The sequence below is a fragment of the Garra rufa genome, chromosome 7 (assembly GCF_049309525.1).
Source record: "Garra rufa chromosome 7, GarRuf1.0, whole genome shotgun sequence".
Taxonomy (NCBI): Eukaryota; Metazoa; Chordata; class Actinopteri; order Cypriniformes; family Cyprinidae; genus Garra; species Garra rufa.
The window spans coordinates 31250509-31272118 of NC_133367.1; the positions used below are offsets into that span (position 1 = coordinate 31250509).

Below are 21610 nucleotides of genomic sequence, written 5' to 3' on the forward strand. Positions count from 1 at the left end.
TTCTAACAATACTTCTTGTTTCTTCTACAGGCCAAATACATCTCAACATGCATCGATGAGATCAAACAAGAACTCAAACAGGACAACATTGCTGTTAAAGCCAATGCAGTCTGCAAGCTCACCTACGTAAGTCCGTTCATCAATTATATCCTCTCGGATGTGCTTCCTAATGCTTTGAGCTCAAGCCGTAACTTGTTTTTTTTTTTTTTGTTCTTTCTCCTCCTAAACAGTTGCAGATGCTCGGCTATGACGTCAGTTGGGCTGCGTTCAACATCGTGGAGGTGATGAGCTCCTCCAAATTCACATACAAGGTGAGAAGTGGAGTCAAAAATAATGTTAGCGCTCAGTCGGACCAGATCCAGAGGTTCACTGTATATTTTTTGTATTATTAAGTACCTTGTAATGTTATTAATATAAATAAATTAATATAAATTTGAATTAACATTTAATTTTTTTTCAGTTTTCATTTTAATTTAAGTTACAGTAATTATGTTCTTTTGCCACTTTTATTAGTTTTTTGGCAAGTATTGGCAAGTTCTGTTTGTTTTATAATGTTTTAGTAAAATAAACATTAGTAAAAAAAATAAGTTCCATGTGGTTAAAATGAATTAACATGAACTAACAGTAAAAATACTTCAAAATGAATTAATTATCCTAATGTTAATTTCAACAATTGTGATACCAGATAATTGGTATCAAATTGGTTGTAATTGTTAATATTATTTAAAGACCCAAGCTTACAAGAACAATAAACAGTTGCATTTTTATTAATTAGTATTAAAAAGATTTATAAATGCTGTTACATGTTTAGCTCATTGTTTGTTGATGCACTAACCAACATTAACTAACAGGACATTACAGTAAAGTGTTACTGTTTTTTAAATATAAAATTTAGCATTGACTATTAAATTTAACAAATTTATTGTTTAAATTGAGAACTTTTCTAAAAGCTATTTTAATTAAGTTTTTAATCTAATCTTATTTTCTTATTTAAATGACCAAAAACATTTTTTTAAATTTTTAGTTTTATTTAGCAACACTGGTTCATAAACGACTGTATTCTCTTGTTTTCAGCGAATTGGCTACCTTGCAGCATCGCAATGCTTTCATGAGGGCACTGATGTCATTATGCTGACAACCAATCAGATCCGCAAGGTGCGTTTTGCATTTCCTGTTCACCTCTATTTGTTTTGATTACACTGTTATTTCAGTATCATTGAGAAGCTCAGTTAAAGTTTCTACTGTTATATTTTGTATTAATATTTTGAATCAGTTTTTTTATTTTCAATTAAATTTTTATAAAATGTTTAGTAATTCTGTAGTGTTTTGTGGTGTTGTTTTTTAATCAAATGTAAATTAATGTCCCAGTCACATTTTCTTGGTTAAATAAACACTTACTTACACTATCAGGAAAAAAATCCATTTTATATTTTTACATTAACAATATTCAATTCATTAAATGCAAATATGAATCTCATTAGTGTCTTGAAGCATTTTACATTTATTCCAAAATAATAACTCAAGGCAGTAACACTTTAAACAATGTGTTTTATTTGTGAACTTATGTTCAGCTGTTCTTTTTAACTTTTCGGCTCATCCATCGTCAAAGCTCGGTAAATGTTGGTCACAGGCACAGAGACTTAAATTTCACCAAGCTGATTACTCATAAAAAGCACCCACAGATCATGTTTTCATGCCATTTAAAGGAGTAGTTCACTTTCAGAACAAAAATGTACAGATAATGTACTCACCCCCTTGTCATCCAAGATGTTTATGTCTTTCTTTCTTCAGTCGTAAGGAAATGATGTTTTTTGAGGAAAACATTTCAGGATTTCTCTCCATATAATGGACTTCTATAGTGCCAAAATGGAGTTTAAATGTGGCTTCAAAGCGCTCTAAATCATCACAGCCGGGGAAAGAAGGGTCTTATCTAAACGATGGGTTATTTTCTTTAAAAAAAATACAATTTATATACTTTTTAACCTCAAATGCTCATCTTGTCTAGCTCGGCAAGACAAGCTTTTGAGATTAAAAAGTATATAAATTGTAAATGTTTTTAGAGAATAACCGATCGTTTCGCATGATAAGACACTTCTTCCTCGGCTGGGATCATTTAGAGCCCTTTGAAGCAGCATTTAAACTCCATTTTGGAAGTTCATAGAAGTCCATTATATGGAGAGAAATCCTGAAATGTTTCCCTCAAAAAACAGCATTTCTTTACGACTGAAGAAAGACAGGAACATCTTGGATGACAAGGGGCTGAGTACATTATCTGAACATTTTTGTTTTGAAAGTGAACTACTCCTTTAAAGTCTTATTTTGACGTAACATAGTGGTTATATCTAAATGTGAGTTATTTACTTACTTTTTTAAATTAGTCTTCCCATTAACGTTATATTGTTCTTTCAAACTGATTTGCGAACGCAGAATGCACACAAACACATGAGGCAGGATTTATCCTATGAATCAATTACAGCCAAACATGACCAGTCATATCCAGTCATATCACAATGGAGGAATTGGCTCTTCTCACGTGACTTTCCCCCATTCATTCTCAATTTACCCCCTAACAAACTCACCGCACGCTTTAGGGGCTCTGTTAAAAATTAATGGACTCAGGGGAGGCGAGAGAGAAGCGGACTCGCATTGTAACCTCACGTGTTTCTTTAGGAAAAACAAGTGATTTGTTTATTTTTTTCTCATCAGTTTTAGTTGTGGTTGACTATAGTAACTTTATCTCCTCTCAACAGGATCTCAGTAGTCCCAACCAGTACGACACCGGCGTGGCTCTGACTGGCCTTTCCTGCTTCGTGACCCCTGACCTTGCTCGTGACCTGGCCAATGACATCATGACTTTGGTAAATCCCCTTCACAGTGTTTACCTCAGGCAAATATTGACGCTGAGCACACATTCATTCACTCTCACCCTTCATCCGTCTCAGATGTCTCACACTAAGCCGTACATTCGCAAGAAGGCGGTGCTGATCATGTACAAAGTGTTCCTGAAGTACCCCGAATCCCTCCGTCCTGCTTTTCCACGCCTCAAAGAGAAGCTGGAGGATCCAGATCCCGGTACGGATGCCGAAGCACCTCTAGCTAAACACCAATGTTGCAGGCTTATACTTAAACTCAGGGTTTAATTTGTGTATTCCCAGGTGTCCAGTCAGCAGCTGTGAACGTCATCTGTGAGCTAGCCAGAAGAAACCCTAAGAACTATCTTTCCCTGGCACCCCTGTTTTTCAAACTCATGACCTCCTCCACCAACAACTGGGTGCTCATTAAGATCATCAAGCTGGTAGGATAACACCTAAATGTGTTGGGTTGGAAAAGGAAGTAATTGTCAGCTTTTGTCTGGTTATTTAATGAGATTTCCGTGTGTTTCAGTTTGGTGCTCTCACTCCTTTGGAGCCTCGTTTGGGAAAGAAGCTGATTGAGCCCCTGACAAACCTCATCCACAGGTAACAGCCAATCCAAAGCACTCAAGCTGACCAAAAATATTAGGGGTGAATAAAATATTTCTTTTTTGTTTTTGTCCTTCCTCTCGTTTGCTCCCTCAGTACCTCGGCCATGTCGCTTCTGTATGAATGTGTGAACACGGTCATAGCAGGTCAGTATTATTTGGTGCCGTGACCCGGGGTTTGTGCTAGAGCACACATTTCTTAACACCTTTATTGATGGCGGTTCTCTTTCCTGTTTCACCTCAGTGTTGATCTCGCTGTCGTCTGGGATGCCCAATCACAGTGCTAGCATACAGGTGGGCCTTTTCAATATGTTTTTATTTACTATTAATTTGGACCCTTTCCATGCCAGTCTGATTTATAATGTTTAACACGAAGAACTTTGTTGATAAAATCATAAAGTGTCTTTTTCTGAAGCTGTTACGTTGACACTTAAGGTCCTTGGATGAATCTAAAATTTTTCCTAAAGTACAATTAATGAAGATATAAAGAAGCAGGTCATCTAAAGCACACATGTATTAAATTATAAAATTTTAATTATGTGAGCTTAGTAAATGTTTGACATGTTGGGCCAGTGCCTTAAGGTTTTAATATAATTTATAAAATACTTATATTAAATTGTATGCATTTTACACATATTGTTTTATTATTAATGTAATTTGTTTAATATTGGTTATGATATTTAGTATTATGTGTCCTTTCATGTATTTTTGTTACAGTTCAGTGAAGAAGCAGATCATCTAACACACAAGAATTATTATTATGTTTAGTAAATTGGACAATTTTATTTATTTAATAAATGTTTTACATAATAAACAAGTCAAATGTGTAAAGTGTAAAAAAAAAGTAGCTTTTTGTTAAGTGAAATATTTAATTTTACCAATAAAGTATTACATTTCAGCAATTGTCATCATTAAGTAATCACTTTGGATGAAACTGGAAGTTAAATGCTTTTTATTTCAGCAATTAAATAATTATTAAAATTATTAAAAAGTAAAATTTAATTTCAGGAATTACAGTATTTAATTTCAGCAATTAAATAATAATTAAAATGATCAAAAAGTAAAATTGTATTTCCGCAATTAAATACTTAATTAATTAAATATTATTAAAAAATATTAAAAAGTAAAACATTTAATTTCAGCAATTGCAATATTTAATTTCAGCAATTATCATCATTAAATAGTCACTTTGGGTAAAACTGGCTGTTAAATGAATGAATGGATTAATTATTAAAAATTTAAAGATTTTATTTATGCAATGTAATAATTATTAAAATGTGAAGCATTTAATTACAGTAATTAAATAACCTTAAAATTATTAAAGTCAAATATTTAATTTCAACAATTATCATCATTAAATAGTTACTTTGGATAAAACTGTCTGTTAAATGAATGAATGCATTATTAAAAAAATGTAATATTTAATTTCTGCAATTAAATAATTATTTAAATAATTAAAAAGTAAAATATAATTACAGTAATTTCAAAAAAATCATATGAATAAAAAGTGAAATTTTATTTCAGCAATTACAATATTTAACTTCAGCAATTATTAAATATAATTCTTCAAATTGTTAAATTTTAAAATATATTTGCATTTCAGCAATAATTGTCAATAAATAGTCACTTCGGATAAAACTGGCTGTTAAATTAAGGAATTAGTTAATTATCATAAAGTAAAATATTTAATTTCAGCAATTTATTAATACAATTATTAAAAAGTAAAATATTTAATCGCAGTAATTAAATAATCTTAAAATTATTAAAAAGTAAAATATTTAATTTTAGCAATTATCATTAAATAGTCACATTGGCTGTTGAATGAATGTCTTGAATGAATGGATTAATTAAAAATGTAAATATTTAACTTCTTTAATTTCTTAATTTCTTTAAATATTTAATAATTAAAATAATTAAAAAGTAAAATATTGAATTACAGTCATTTAAAAAAAAGTTAAATTATTAAATTGAAATGAATAAATTAGTTAATTGTCAAAAAGTAAAATATTACATTTCAAAAACATAATAATTAGTAAAATAATTAAAATTGAAATATTTAATTTCAGCAATTATCATCATTAAATAGTCAAGTTGGATGAAACCAGCTGCTAAATGAACTAATTAATGAATAGATGTAAATTATTTTTTACACCTGTTTATATTTAGCCATCACAGTCAACCACCATTTATGTCTTTTACCTGATTGAAGTGTAAGTTGCCAAACTGAATCCTTGTCTTTCAAACAAGCACTTGACCCATCTGAAGCTAAATTCCTCTTTGACCATTGATGTCAGATGGTGTGGAAAGTTTTAAACATGATAATAATGCCTTTTGTCTGTCCTTCTGTTTTCTCTCCCGTCCTCAGCTCTGTGTGCAGAAACTGCGAATCCTGATCGAAGACTCGGACCAGAACTGTGAGCCTTCTGTCAATGCCTGCAGTGTGTCATTCTCTCATTGTCTGCGTGTTTCTGAGTCCCCCTCTGGCCCTGTAGATGAAGTCCATATAGCTCTCCATCCCGGATAACTCGAAGACACCTCAGTCCTACGATAGGGAATTGGCAAGAGTCAATGCTATCTTTATAGTTTCAGGAACCGGAAAAGGTTCCTTCTAGACGCACATGAAGTAATCTGAATTATCTTGCAGGAGTTCGAGTTATCGGAGAAGCCGGTTGTAGACTAGCTCTGTGAATCCTGGACTGCCATGTTTTGTTTCTACAAAACCGTTGATTTCCCTCAAAGGCCTGTTTGATATTTACTTCCCGCTGAATGTTTTGGCCTTCTGTCAATCCTGAAACCCCATGGGTTCTTTAAATAGATCAGCGTATTTGTACATTTCATTTTTGCATCAGCCAAGCTAAACCGTGCAGGATGAGCTCACTGTCTTAATGACCCAAGAACTGTGGCTCCAGCTGTCTTGCATCTATATTTAGTCGGTTTGATTTTATGGGCATTTAAACTAGAGATGCACGATATGAAAAATTTTTACCGATACCGATAGCCGATAATTAAGTCCTTCTTGTGGCCGATACCGATACGTTCATATTTATAAGCGGCGCGTCTAGCGTTTTAGTCGCGACATGTGAACGGCCCCTAAAACAGATTCACCGCGATGACGACCTCTGAAGCAGTGTTGTTTTCGTCAACGATGACGATGACGAAATCATTTCGTTGACGCCACTTTTTTTCATGATGATGACGAGATAAAAATGGCTCGTTGATGACTAAAACATGACGAGACGTGTGTGAGTTTTCGTTGGCGAGACGAGAATAGACGAAAATGTTAGTGGGTGGTCCGTCAGACGTTTAAAATGCATGACATTTCCGCTTATTGTGCATGCCAATTAAAACTTAAAAAGTATCTGACGCTATGGCAAGCCGTTTTAGCATTAAATACTCTTTGCTATACTAGTATGGCAAGCCGTTTTAGCATTCCATCCTTGTTTGTCTTTTATGTTTTGAAACATTCCTTCATTATTGTAATTATTGGTGAAAATAGTCGATCCGGAAGCTCACATTGTGTTGAACTATAGATCTGCTATTTTCAGAACTTATAAGTGACACTACCCAACAGCAAAATACTTACTGACCTACATTAATTTGTTAAAAGACTACTTTTTTCCCTTTTTTTGACTAAAACTAGACTAAAACCTTTTTGACTTTTCGTCGACTAAAACTAGACTAAAACCTTTTTGACTTTTCGTCGACTAAAATTGGACTAAAACTATCACATATAGAAGTGACTAAAATTTGACTAAAACTAAGAAGCATTTTAGTCCAAAAGACTAAGAGTAAGACTAAATCTAAGATGGTTGTCAAAAACAACACTGCTCTGAAGTGAGATTTGTTGTGTTAAAACTTGACGGCTTTTTACCTCCTCTCGGAATCCTTGCTAAACGTGTTGCAAATAGCAAAAAACGCGAAAAACTTCCAGACCGGCGAAGACGATGATGACGACACAGATGATGACGTATTAAACGCGACAAAGTCCGAGAGTCGCTGCAGTTTACAGCTGCAGTCACTTGCACTCGGGAAGCAGATGAATCTCAGATAAACCAGACTGATTGATTGATTTACCTGCAAGAGCACTTTATTGGATCGGATTTCATTTATTTATCAGAGCAATAAAAATGACGTAATTTTTACCCATATCGGTCGATAATTTATCTGTCCGATAAATATCGTGCATCCCTAAATTAAACCCATTAATCAGTTGCCTTAAAATCAAATATGTGGTTAAATTTAGTGAAATCTGGCAGAGTAAAACAAAACTGAAGTCCGTTTGTGTTCTTGTGGGGGTGTGTGTGTTCTTGGGCACTTGTGTGTTTGTGTGTGTGTTTGTTGTCCTTTGTGTTTGTGTTTTCCCATTGTCTTTGTGTTTGTTTGTTTTTCTTCATGTGTATTTGCATATGCAGATGTTTCAGTTTTAAGAAAGCAGTAGTTTTAGATTTATTTAAAGGAGTAGTTCACTTTCAGAGCAAGAATTTACAGATAATGTACTCAGCCCCTTGTCATCCAAGATGTTGATGTCTTTCTTTCTTCAGACATAAAGAAATGGTGTTTTTTGAGGAAAACATTTCAGGATTTCTCTCCATATAGTGGACTTCTATGGTGCCCCCGAGTTTGAACTTCCAAAATGCAGTTTAAATGCAGCTTCAAAGGGCTCTAAAGGATCCCAGCCGAGGAAGAAGGGTCTTATCTAACAAAATGATGGGTTATTTTCAAAAAACATTTACAACTTATACACTTTTTAATCTCAAACGCTCATCTTGCAGAGCTAGACAAGACGAGAATTTGAGGTTAAAAACTATATAAATTGTAATTGTTTTTTAGAAAATAACCCATCATTTTGTTAGATAAGACCCTTTTTTTTTTGGCTGGGATCGTTTAGAGCTCTTTTAACGCTGTATTTTGGAAGTTCAAATTCTGGGGCACCATAGAAGTCCATTATTTTGAGAGAAATCCTGAAATGTTTTCCTCAAAAAACACAATTTCCTTACGACTGAAGAAAGAAAGACATGAACATCTTGGATGACAAGGGGGTGAGTACATTATCTGTACATTTTTGTTCTGAAAGTGAACTACACCTTTAATTTAATCTCTAAAATACTGTACATTTAGTAACATTTTAGCAGTAGGCTTTAAATCCAGCTTATTTTGAAGTCGGCATGAAATGGAAGTTGAGTTTTTTTTATTTATAATTGGTTTCAACCTTATAATTTTAAATCAAAATTTCCCATTTAAAGATCTTTGATTTATTTCCCAAATTCCGTTCGTTTTTGTTTTATTAATTCCGTTTCATCTGTTTTAAATTTTCTGGATTGTGTTTTTGTTTTCCCAAATTTTAATGGTTGAATTAAATTTTATTAATCAGAAAGCTATTTACTTAATTGAAATCATATAACAATTTAAGCAATTTATTACAAGTTTAACAAAACTACATTTTTAAAGCCTTATGAAATCTGTTTTATTTATTTTAGCAAATTTTATTTTTTCTATTTAAACTTTTCTGGATTCTGTTTCCCCCATTCTCTCATTTAATTTTTTCTGGACTGTTTTGATGGTTAAGTTAAATTTTAGGAATAAAAAAGCATGTCTAATTAAATGAAGTCATGAAACTTACATAATTTAACAACAATTTATTAAAAGTGCCTAGGTCCCTATGAAGTCTGTTTTATTTTTTTTTTCTCAAATTCAGTTTTATTTTTACCAAATTCCAATTTTTCCTCTTTTTTTTTTTTTTTTTTTTTTTTTTTTTTTTTTTGTATTCCGTTTTTTTCTACCTTTTTATTTTTTCTGGGCTCTGTTTTAATGATTGATTTTAAGTTTATTAATCAAGTATAGAATATTATTATTCTCAAATTCAGTTTTATTTTAACCAAATTCGTTTTTTTTTTTTTTTTTTTTCAATTTTTTTTTTTTCTGGATTGAATTTTTTCCCGACTAAATTTTTCTGAACTCTGTTTTAATGGTTAATTTAAATTGTTTAAATCAAAAAGCATGTCTAGTTAATGGAAATCATGAAACTTACACAATTTAACAACAATATATTAAAAGTTTGACAAAAATTGAATTTTTAGGGCCCTATGAAATTAGTTTTATTAATTTAATTTTGTTCTCAAATTCAGTTTTATTTTGACCAAATTCCATTTTTTTCCATTTTATTTTTTTCTGTATTCAATTTTTTCTAAAGTTTAATTTTTTTCTGGACTCTGTTTTAATGGTTAATTTCAATTTTATTAATCAAAAAGCATGTCTAATTATGGAAATCATGAAACCTGCAGTTTAAAACCTATGTTTTATTTTTTCTTTTCTTGGTTATATATATGTTTCTTTAGTTATATTCTTATCAAACTCTTTTTTTTTTTTCTGGATTCCGTTTTTTCCCCTATTTTAAGTTTTCTGGACTCTACTGGTTAAATAAAATTGTATTGTTCAAAACAGCATGTGTACTTAATTGAAGTCATTAAACTTACCCAATTTTTAGGGCCAAAAGCATTTTTTTTTTATTACCAAATTCCTGTTTTTCTGTTTTAATTTTTCTATTTTTTATTTTAATGGTTAAATTTTAGTTTGTTAATCAAAAATATGACTAATTAATGGAAATCATGCAAAATTTAATAGCAATTTATTAAAAGTTACCAAGAAATAATTTTTTAGGGCCCTGTGAAATACAAAAAAAAAATTGTTGCTACTTCTGTTACATGCTGACTTGTCTAAATAGAACAACTGAGACAAAACGTCAATTAGCATTAATGGAGTGTAGCTGAAGTTAGCGAACAGAGAGGCTACGCTTCATTGCGAGAGTCACTTAGGCATTGTGATGTTTTGCAGTGAAGTACTTGGGTCTTCTGGCCATGTCCAAGATCCTGAAGACGCACCCCAAGTCCGTGCAGTCACACAAGGACCTGATCCTGCAGTGTTTGGATGACAAAGATGAGTCCATCCGACTGAGAGCTCTGGATCTGCTCTACGGCATGGTATGGAAGACTTTTGTTTGTGTACATTTCACTCAAAATTGAAAATTCTGTCATTAATTACTGATCCTCATGTCGATCGATAAAATAGTCCATGTGACATCAGTGGTTAATCCGTAATGTTATTCAGCTACAAGAATACTTTTTGTGCACAAAGAAAGCAAAAATTCAACAATTTCTTCTCTTCTGTGTCAGTTTTCGACACGGGTTAACAAGAAATTGTAGAATTCTAGAAGAAATGGTTGAATTTTATCAAAAATATCTTAATTTGTGCTCCGAAGATGAACAAAGGTCTTACAGGTTTGCAACAACATGAGGGTAATTAATGACAGAATTTTCATGTTTAAGTCTATTGTCTAGAGCTCAAATGTAAGATGTTAATAAAATGTGATGGAAATGTGGTTGACTAGGTCTCGAAGAAGAACCTGATGGAGATTGTGAAGAAGCTCATGCTGCATGTGGACAAAGCAGAAGGCACTACTTACCGAGACGAACTGCTCACCAAGATCATCGACATCTGCAGCCAGAGCAACTACCAGTATATCACCAACTTTGAGTGGTAAGACTAAACAACAGTCGGTTACACACTTGGAGGCTGCTGACAAAGAATTTCCATTGTTTTTCAGTGTAAACTTGCACTCGCATCTTGAGAGAATGCAAATTACCCCATGATTTACTCACCCTCAAGCCATCCTAGGTGTATATGACTTTCTTCTTTCAGATGAATGCAATTGGAGTTATATTAAAAATTTCCTCACTCTTTCAAGCTTTTTAATGGAAGTGAATGGGTGTTGAGATTTTGAAGCAAAATAGTGCATCCATCCATCATAAAAAGTACTCCACATGTCTCCAGGGGGTTAATAAAGGCCTTCTGGAGTGAATCGATGCACTTTTGTAAGAAATATCTGCATTTAAAAGTTTATAAACTCTGATTTCTAGCGTGTGTTCACCAGAGAGTGGCGTTCCAGCAGATGTCGTAAGACGTAGGCAAAACAAAATGCTAGTCGATGTAACAGCGGAGACTGGTTTTCCTTTGCTGTTAACAAAACTTGCTTTTCGCGATACTAGCATATTCTCATCTGAGTTTACGCTAGCCTATGTCCTACACTGAATCGCCACACTCTTGTGAACATGCATACAACAATTAGCAGAAGCTAGAGATTGCGGTTTATAAAGTTTTATATATTTTTCTTACACAAATGCATCGATTAACTTCAGAAGACCTTTTTAACCCCTGGAGTCGTGTGGAGCACTTTTTATGATGGATGGACGTACTTTATTGGACTTTAAAATCTCAACACCCATTCACTGCCATTATAAAACTTGAAAGAGCCAGGACATTTTTGAATATAACTCCGATTGTATTCGTCTGAAAGACGAAAGTCATATACACCTAGGATGGCATGAGGGCGAGTAAATCATGAGGTAATTTTCATTTTTGAGTGAAATATCCCTTTGAATGTAGCCCCAAGGCTTTCACAAAAGTCAGAAAACAACCTTTTCTGTCTTCCAGGTACATCAGCATCCTGGTCGAACTGACTCGTTTGGAGGGCACAAGGCACGGCCACCTAATCGCCTCTCAGATGCTGGACGTTGCCATCCGCGTCAAAGCCATCCGAGGTTTCGCCGTGGCTCAGATGGCCACTCTGCTGGACAACGCACATCTGCTGACCGGCAACACGCAGCGCAATGGGATCTGTGAGGTTCTCTACGCCTCCGCGTGGATCTGCGGAGAATTCTCAGAGTACGTGCCAACGACCTAGAAAAGTTTAAAGTTTAACCATATAACATCATGCTAATGGTTAACCCTTCCTCACAGGCATCTAGAAGACCCCATGCAGACTCTGGAGGCCATGCTGAGACCCAAAGTGGCCACCCTGCCTGGTCACATCCAGGCGGTGTATGTACAAAACGCTGCCAAGCTGTTTGCGACCGTACTGCGGAAGCACGAAGGGGACACGGACAGCCAGGCTGCACAGGAGACCAGCCAGCTGCTTATAGACAGACTGCCGCTGTTCGTCCAGAGTGCCAACCTGGAAGTGCAGGAGAGGGTGAGGAGTGTTTTTGGCATTATAGCTACTTTCTTAGCATGAAAGCTATTCCAGAAAGTAGACGATGGTATGAAGTTAAGTGGATAGTTTACCCCAAAAATGAAAATGACCCCATGATTTACTCACCCTCAAGCCTTCCTAGGTGGATATGACTTTCTTTTTTCAAATGTATACAATCGGAGTTATATTAAATAATGTCTGGGCTCCTCCAAGCTTTATAATGGCAGTGAATGGGTGTTGGGATTTTGAAGTCCAATAAAGTACATACATCCATCATAAAAAGTACTCCACATTGTTCTGAGGAGTTAATAAAGGCCTTCTGAAGTGATTCAATGCGTTTGTCTAAGAAAAAATACCATATTTAAAACTTTATTCACTCTAATCTCACGAGAGTGGCATTCCAGTTCTAGATTTTATTGGGGTTCGTAACAGACATACTGCAACGTTAACCATAATGTTCACCCCCCCGCAGGCGTCCTGCATCCTCCAGCTGGTGAAGTACATCCAGAAGCTGCAGCAGAAGAATGTAGAGGTGGCTGAGGAAGTCACGGCTCTCTTCGCCGGAGAGCTCAATCCTGTGGCTCCCAAGGCCCAGAAGAAAGTGCCTATACCAGAAGGGTGAGTACTTTATTGACAGTATCTTAAGGGAATCAATAGAAATAGATGTTTTAGCTATTGTTTTTCCCCTCCAGTCTGGATTTGGACGCCTGGATCAATGAGCCTCCATCAGAGAGCGAGTCTGAAGACGAGAAGCCCAAAGTGGTGTTCGCTAAAGAGGAACCCAAGCATTCCAGATCAAGACACACTGAGGTGGACGAGAAAGAGCTGGCCAGGGTAAGTCGACACTGTTCATCAAACCTACAGAAAATGTACAAATGCATTCATCCTAATACACTTGTCTAATTTTAAACAGAGGAGGGAAGCCAGGAAGCAAGAACAGGCCAACAACCCCTTCTACATCAAGTCCTCGCCATCATCTCAGAAGGTATGCAGTGAAATGATTTCTGTGATCACATAAATCTCAGGCTGAAGCACTGCTTAATGAGGCTTTGAACCAACCATTTAATAATCTTTTGTTTAACCAGTTTTATCAAACTTGCCACGTCATCCGATTTCAGCAATTTAGTCTTTGTTGCATCAGACTGTTTCAAGCCTTGGTTTTAAGTAGTTATTTCAGAAATATGCAACAATTTGTAGAAATTGATGAACATAAGTCTACATACATGAATATAACTTGTGGTGTACAGCAGGGATCGGTCTTAGGTCCAAAACTATTTATGGGTTAATGACGCAACGCCTAAATTTTCTGTCCGATTGCATTTATTTTTAGTTCAAAAATTGGTTTAAATGCATAAAAAAAAGATGCTATATATAAAGTACCTCTTCCGTGTATGTACTCACTTTAACTTTTCAAAAAACATTAGTTATTTGTAATTTTTCACATGACACTTTAAATAGATTTTTAATGATATAAGATCTTGGTGTCATTTGGAGCAACCACTCATCAGGTGGTGCCACCAATAATGGCAATAACTGTATTAATTTAAAAGCAAAATATCTAACTTCTGTGGTTAAAATATGAATCACTGCTACAGAATGTTTAAAAGGTATTTTTAAGTTTCTTGGTGTGATTTTAGACCACAAAATCTGCTGAAAACCACTAATAAACCATGTCAAAGCAAAACTGACAAAGACCATAGCAATACTGAATAAATCAAGACATGTTTTGGACAATAACTCAATGCATATTTTCTATAATACACTTATATTACCATTATTTTACCTGTTTTCTATTACTTTGGACTTGGTTTTGTTGCGTTTACACCGTTTTTACCAGCGAGTGCCGTCAGTGTTTCTAATGCTTCGAAAAAGTGAATCGTTTTACAAATCTATTGGTTCAGTTGATTCAGAGCAAAACCTAAGTTTCTCCTATAACTTCTTCTCAAAGTTTATTTTAACATGTCTACAATTGCAGGTGTACGACGCTCCAGGTGTAGAACACATTCCGGTGGTCCAGATCGACCTTAGTGTGCCTCTCAAAGTTCCAGGTGAGTAAATCTACAATCTTTTATTTCATCAGACCAAATAAAACCACTATTTAATTTCATTGTCCATTGTTTGGTTCAGGAATGCCCATGTCTGACCAATACGTGAAGTTGGAGGAGGAGCGCAGGCAGAAGGAAAAGGCAGAGAGGAAGAAGAAGGAGAAGAAGAAAAAGCGGGAGAAGAGAGGAAAAGAAAGGAAAGCGGATTCGGGTCCAGAGAGCGAGGAAGACATAACGCCCGCTCAGCAGGTGGACATAGTCACAGAGGAAATGCCAGAGGTGAGCTGTTGTCAAAAATATCTTAATTTGTGTTCTGAAGATGAATAAAGTTCTTAATGTTTTGGGAAAGCATGAGGGTGAGTAATTAATCACATAATTTTACATTTTGGGTGAACTACCTTTTTAAAATGGTTTTCCACAAAACTATATGTAATGACACTGGTGTGTCTCGGTTCCCAGAATGCCTTACCGAGTGATGATGATGATAAGGATCCCAATGACCCTCATAAAGCTCTGGACATCGATCTGGACAAGTATGTACCACATTGTCGCCACCTACCGTTCATACACCCGCTACATGTACTCAGTTTTGAACAAAACTGGAATTTATGTTTCGATCTCTTTATTCTAATAAAATAAGAGATGCAACAAGCCGCATCTCGATATGTATTTTCAATTAGCTAAAAACTGAAAACGAAATAAAAGTTACAGTATTTAAATATTTAGAAATTGAACTCTCTTTGCGCATAAATTAAATCGTAAAAAAAGTTTGTTAGCAACATGTTGCCTTGTGATATTTTACCAAAACTGTTTTTGGTAAAATTATTATTTTTTTTTATTTTAGTGTGTCACTAGCTGTATGTGTAGTACCCTATTTTTTTCATATAAATTTTTCTGGGTTAATTTTTTCCCGTTTAAATTTTTCCAGGCTCTTTTTTAATTGTTAAATTTAAAAATAATTTAAAAACTGTATGTCTAATTAATTGAAATTATAAAACTTGCACAGTTTAATAGTAGTTTGTTAAAAGTTGAACAAAACTTACATTTTTAAGGCCTATGAAATATGTTTCAGGCTTTTTCCCCTTAAAATCAGTTTCATTTTTTACCAAATTCTGTTTTCCATTATTTTTCTGGATTCAGATTTAAAAATTAAATTTTTAAGGCCTATGAAATACTTTTTAGGCTTTTTTTTTTTCAAATTTATTTTTATTTTTTAATTCTGTGTTTTCCATTTAATTTTCTGCATTCAATTTTAAAAATGTAATTTCTAAGGCCCTATGAAATATGTTTTAGTTGCTGTTGTTTTTTGTTTTTTTTTTTGTTTTTCTCAAATTCCCAAATTCTGTGTTTTTCAACAATTTTCTGGATTCAGTGTTAAAAATAAATTTTTTTTAAGGCCTATGAAATACATTTTAGGGTTTTTTCCCCTCATATTCAGTTCTATTTTTACAAAATATAAAATTTAATTATCTGGATTCAGATGTTAAAATAAAATTTTTTTGAGGCCCTATAAAATACGTTTTAGGCTTTTCTTCCCTCAGATTTAGTTTTATTTTTACCAAATTCTGTGTTTTCCATTTATTTTTCTGGATTCAGTTTTTAAAAAAAAAAATTTTTTTAAGGCCCTATGAAATACGTTTTATTTATTTATTTTCTTAAGTTTAGTTTTATTTTTACCAAATTCTGTGTTTTCCAACAATTTCCTGGATTCAGTTTTTAAAAAAAATAAATTTTAAGACCCTACAAAATACTTTTTAGGCTTTTTTTCCTCAAATTCAGTTTTATTTTGAGAAAATTCTGTGTTTTCCATTAATTTTCTGCATTCAGTTTTAAAAATTACATTTTAAGGCCCTGTGACAGGGTTCCTCAAATCTTACCCTGGAGGTCCAATGCGCTGCAGAGTTTAGCTCCAACCCTGATCAAACTCACCTACCTGTGATTCTCTAATGATCCTGAAGACCTTGATTAGCATTCTCAGGTGTGTTTGATTAGGGTTAGAGCTAAACTCTGCAGCGCATTGGACCTCCAGGGTAAGATTTGAGGATCCCTGCCCTATGAAATACGTTTCAGGCTTTTTTCCCCCTCAAATTTAGTTAAATTTTTACCAAATTCAGTTTTATTTTAACCAAATTATGTGTTTTTCATGAATTTTCTGGATTCAGTTTTAAAGGTTTCATTTTTATGGTAAATAATTTTTCTGGTAAATATTCATGTTTTAAGAATAATTTTATTATTAGTAGTAATACTATCACTCTTAAGTACTATATTTCTGTCACCATTTTTTCAAGTTAAACCAAACTTTTATTTTAATAAGTTGCTATAAAGAAGTTTTTGTTTGTATATGATATGACGATAGTTTTCTTGAAAGAAATGAAGTGACTCTCAGACCAGTTTTAGAGATTGTTTATGTATTCATGTACTCTTATATTGAGGCGGCAGAGGCTGAAAACACTGCAAGTGCCACATGCGCTTTAGTATGTGTGTATTTTTGCAGTATAATGTTCACAGAAACTAGTCCATGTCGCATTTTGATTTAAGTGTACTGACTTACTTTTGATTTATTCATCCAAAATTTGGCAAATTCCGTGACATTCTGCATTATACAGTAAATTCCATCTTTATGACTGGATTCCGTGACTACATCCACAAATTCCACATCGGGCAAGTCATAGGGCCCTCTATATGTTAAACTCTCATTTCTTGTTATTCCAATCAGGAAATTATCAACATTCTTGTTGTTTTGCGTCTGACGTTTGGTCTGAGACAGTCTCTGTTAGTCTGAGTACATCAGTTCCCACTTAATTGTCAGTATCACCACTGTTTTCCCTCAGGATATTGTTTTCAATTTCATGCTTCTTGCCGCAGTCATGTGTGAAACCATCTTTACAGATTCAAAACATGCATCTGTTGGGTTTTCTGTTCTGATATCGACAAGCCTTCTCCAGTTCTCCTGAATCTTCTCCAACATCTCACGCACACTGCTTTCTGCTTCTGTCTCTCCATCTCTCTCTCTCTCTCTCTCCCTCATGCACGCACACATCTGCCCTCCTGACAGTCTGCTATCTGGTTCTAGCTCAAGGTAAGTACTTCCTGTGGTCACGCGACTCCGTGGAATCAACTGGCCAGTTACCAACAACCTTTTCTCCTTTTTTTCCCCTGGCAACTGCAGTCATGTCACTGTTGGACCAAATAATATTTGTTGAGAACACATTGTGCATGACTGATCAGCTCACCTGCTAGTTGGGTTTTGGCTGTGGTCATATTGCTATAACTTATTAAACACTTTGGTTATAAAGATTGGGGTTGATAAGACTCAAATTATTATTCACTTTATTTGCCAAGGCTGCATTTATTTGATCAACAATACAGTGTAAACTGTGAAATATGTGACCCTGGACCACAAAACCAGTTTTAAGTAGCACTGGTATACAATACATTGTATGGGTCAAAATTACCGATTATCGAAAAATCATTAGGATATAAAGTAAAGATCATGTTCCATGATGATATTTTGGTAATTTCCTACCATAAATATATCAAAATGTAATTTTTGATTAGTAATATGCATTGCTAAGAACTTCATTTATGCAACTTTAAAGGTGATTTTATCAATATTTAGATTTTTTTTTTTTTTTTGCACTCTCAGATTCCAGATTTTCAAATAGTTGTATCTCAGCCAAATATTGTCCTATTCTAACAAACCATACATCAATGGAAAGCTTTTTCAGCTTTGGAAATCTGAGATTTCAATAACACAATTTGACCCTTATGACTGGTTTTGTGGTCCAGGGTCACATATTACAATTCAAAATTTTAATATACATTAAATTTGAAATATATTCATGTGATGCAAAGCTGAATTTTCAGCATCATTACTCTAGTCTTCAGTGTCACATTAATCTTCAGAAATCATTCTAATATGCCGATTTACTGCTCAAGAAACATTTCTGATTATTACCAATGTTGAAAACTGTTTTTATTATTTATTATATATATTAGTTATTTTTGTAGAAATCATATATTGAGTAGTATGTCCAAAAGAGCAGTTTTTTTTTTAGAAATCAAATTATTAAATCTCTTTACTGTCGGTTTTGATCAATTTAATGCATCCTTGCTAAATAAAAGTGTTAATTTCTTTTGCAAAATAAAAATAAAAATCTTACTGATCCCAAACTTTAATGTTAGTGTACAGGGTGGGCCATTAATATGGATACACCTTAATAAAATGGGAATGGTTGGTGATATTAACGTCCTGTTTGTGGCACATTAGTATATGTGAGGGGGTAAACTTTTCAAGATGGGTGGTGACCATGGTGGCCATTTTGAAGTCGGACATCTTGGATCCAACTTTTGTTTTTTCAATAGGAAGAGGGTCATGTGACATCAAACTTATTGGGAATTTCACAAGAAAAACAATGGTGTGTTCATGAGTTATTTACAAGTTTCTGACCACATGTGTTCAATGTGCTGCTCATTGTGTTGGATTGTCAATGCAACCCTCTTCTCCCACTCTTCACACACTGATAGCAACACCGCAGGAGAAATGCCAGCACAGGCTTCCAGTACCCGTAGTTTCAGGTGCTGCACATCTCGTATCTTCACAACATAGACAATTGCCTTCAGATGACCCCAAAGATAAAAGTCTAAGGGGGTCAGATCGGGAGACCTTGGGGGCCATTCAGCTGGCCCACGACGACCAATCCACTTTTCAGGAAACTGTTCATCTAGGAATGCTCGGACCTGACACCCATAATGTGGTGGTGCACCATCTTGCTGGAAAAACTCAGGGAACGTGCCAGCTTCAGTGCATAAAGAGGGAAACACATCATCATGTAGCAATTTCAAATATCCAGTGGCTTGAGGTTTCCATTGATGGAGAATGGCCCCACTATCTTTGTACCCCATATACCACACCATACCATCACTTTTTTTGTTCCAACAGTCTTGGAGGGATCTATCCAATGTTGGTTAGTGTCAGACCAATAGCGGTGGTTTTGTTTGTTAACTTCACCATTCACATAAGTTTGCCTCATCACTGAACAAAATCTTCTGCGTGAACTGAGGGTCCTGTTCCAATTTTTGTTTTGCCCATTCTGCAAATTCTGTGAGCCGATCTGGGTCATCCTCGTTGAGATGCTCCAGTAGCTGGAGTTTGTAAGGGTGCCATTTGTGAGTAGCTGATATCCGCCAAAGGGATGTTCGACTAATGCCACTCTCCAGTGACATACGGCGAGTGCTACGCTGTGGGCTCTTGCTGAATGAAGCTAGGACAGCCACTGATGTTTCTTCATTAGTGACAGTTTTCATGCGTCCACATTTTGGCAAATCCAACACTGAACCAGTTTCACGAAACTTAGCAAGCAGTTTGCTAACTGTAGCATGGGAGATGGGTGGTCTCGTAGGGTGTCTTGCATTGAAATCTGCTGCAATGACCCGGTTACTGCGTTCACCAGATATCAACACAATTTCGATCCGCTCCTCACGTGTTAACCTCTTCGACATGTCAATGGCTGTGAACAAAGAGAAACTTGTAAATAACTCATGAAAGAATAAGTTACGTTAAAAACAAGCACACCATTGTTTTTCTTGTGAAATTCCCAATAAGTTTGATGTGTCACATGACCCTCTTCCTATTGAAAAAACAAAAGTTGGATCCAAGATGGCCGACTTCAAAATGGCCACCATGGTCACTACCCATCTTGAAAAGTTTGCCCCCTCACATATACTAATGTTCCACAAACAGGACGTTAATATCACCAACCATTCCCAATTTATTAAGGTGTATCCATATAAATGGCCCACCCTGATACGTCAACATTGACAGCCTTGCCTGGCTTTGACTTTTCCCTTGAAACTCGTGAGCACAGATTTTAGGTCCCTCAGCTGTTTTCCTCTCAGCTTGTTGTTGTACAGGAACATTTTACTGCTTTTAAAGGCCTCTTCACACCAAATCTCAATTTCTGACACAAAAGAACATGACCCCATGATTTACTCACCCTCAATCCATCTTAGCTGTATATGACTTTCTTCTTTCAGACGAATGCAATCAGAGTTATATTAAAAAATGTCCTGGCTCTTCCAAGCTTTATAATGGCAGTTTAGATTTTGAAGTCCAATAAAGTGCATCCATCCATCATAAAAAGTACTCCACATGGCTCCATAGGATCTGAAGTAAATCAATGCATTTGTGTAAGAAAAATATCCATATTTAAAAGTTCCTAAACCATAATCTCAAGCTTCTGCTAACTGTCAAACCTGCGTTCATGAGAGAGTGGCGTTCTGTGTGGTGCTGTCACATCAGACTTGTTGCGAACAGGCCTTTAGACTTTCGACCCGTGTATTGAATAAATGAAGCTGAAGCCTTTCCTGGTGTTCATGTGACCTGGTTATCTCTCCCACTCAAAATCTTCTCTTTCTGTCCATCTAATCTGGTTTCTCTTATTCTTTCCAGGCCACTTGCAGACAGCGAGAAGCTTCCTGTGAGGACCCACCGTCCAGAGGTGCTGAAGAGCCCTGCTGAGGACAGAGACAACGAGAGCATCCCGCAGGAGACCAAGAAGAAGAGCGGTAAGGAGAAGAAGGAGAAGAAGAAAGACAAGGAGAAGGACAGAAAGGTGAGATGTTAGTTTTGCAAATACTGTTGTTTAACATTACTTCATCTTCATTAATATTCATATGGTTTGCAGAGGAGCAAAGAGGACAAGAAGAAAAAGAAGAAACACAAAGACGTGGAAGAGGAGCTTCCGGAGTCCCAGCCAGAAGAGGCCGTCCAATCAGAGGAGATCAAAGAGGTTGCGGCCCCACCCACATCCACACCTGCTGAGGTATGATTGGTTGTTGCGCTGATGGTGAAGTATTAGCTTGTCTTATAGCCTCTCCATCACTAACATTTGCTGTTTGCTTCATTTATACTTTGAAATATTCCATTGCTTTGTTGAAATTGCTATAATTTGGGCTGCCACAAATGACAACATTTATATACAAAGCTTCAACAGTTAAATGGAAAAAAAGAGGAAAAGCATGAAAATGTGTCTTTTAATAGCCACTTGACTGCAGTCTATGTTGCTGTTTAAAGGTCTT

At 35.1% G+C, this 21610-nt stretch overlaps 1 protein-coding gene across 1 annotated transcript in view; it reads left to right on the forward strand.

Moving 5' to 3' along the window:
• The window catches only part of LOC141338107 (AP-3 complex subunit delta-1-like), a 43194-nt gene that overhangs the window by 11494 nt on the left and 10090 nt on the right, over positions 1-21610 (forward strand). Inside the window, exons 2-24 of the mRNA XM_073843668.1 lie at positions 31-126; positions 231-311; positions 1075-1155; positions 2751-2858; positions 2943-3072; positions 3156-3295; positions 3385-3458; positions 3558-3607; positions 3705-3754; positions 5826-5874; positions 10292-10437; positions 10845-10993; positions 11948-12178; positions 12254-12485; positions 12958-13103; positions 13178-13319; positions 13399-13470; positions 14461-14533; positions 14613-14809; positions 14990-15063; positions 17586-17609; positions 20982-21144; positions 21217-21354. Coding sequence (XP_073699769.1) covers positions 31-126; positions 231-311; positions 1075-1155; positions 2751-2858; positions 2943-3072; positions 3156-3295; positions 3385-3458; positions 3558-3607; positions 3705-3754; positions 5826-5874; positions 10292-10437; positions 10845-10993; positions 11948-12178; positions 12254-12485; positions 12958-13103; positions 13178-13319; positions 13399-13470; positions 14461-14533; positions 14613-14809; positions 14990-15063; positions 17586-17609; positions 20982-21144; positions 21217-21354 — 2646 coding nt within the window. The remainder of the gene's footprint in view (positions 1-30; positions 127-230; positions 312-1074; positions 1156-2750; positions 2859-2942; positions 3073-3155; positions 3296-3384; positions 3459-3557; positions 3608-3704; positions 3755-5825; positions 5875-10291; positions 10438-10844; positions 10994-11947; positions 12179-12253; positions 12486-12957; positions 13104-13177; positions 13320-13398; positions 13471-14460; positions 14534-14612; positions 14810-14989; positions 15064-17585; positions 17610-20981; positions 21145-21216; positions 21355-21610) is intronic.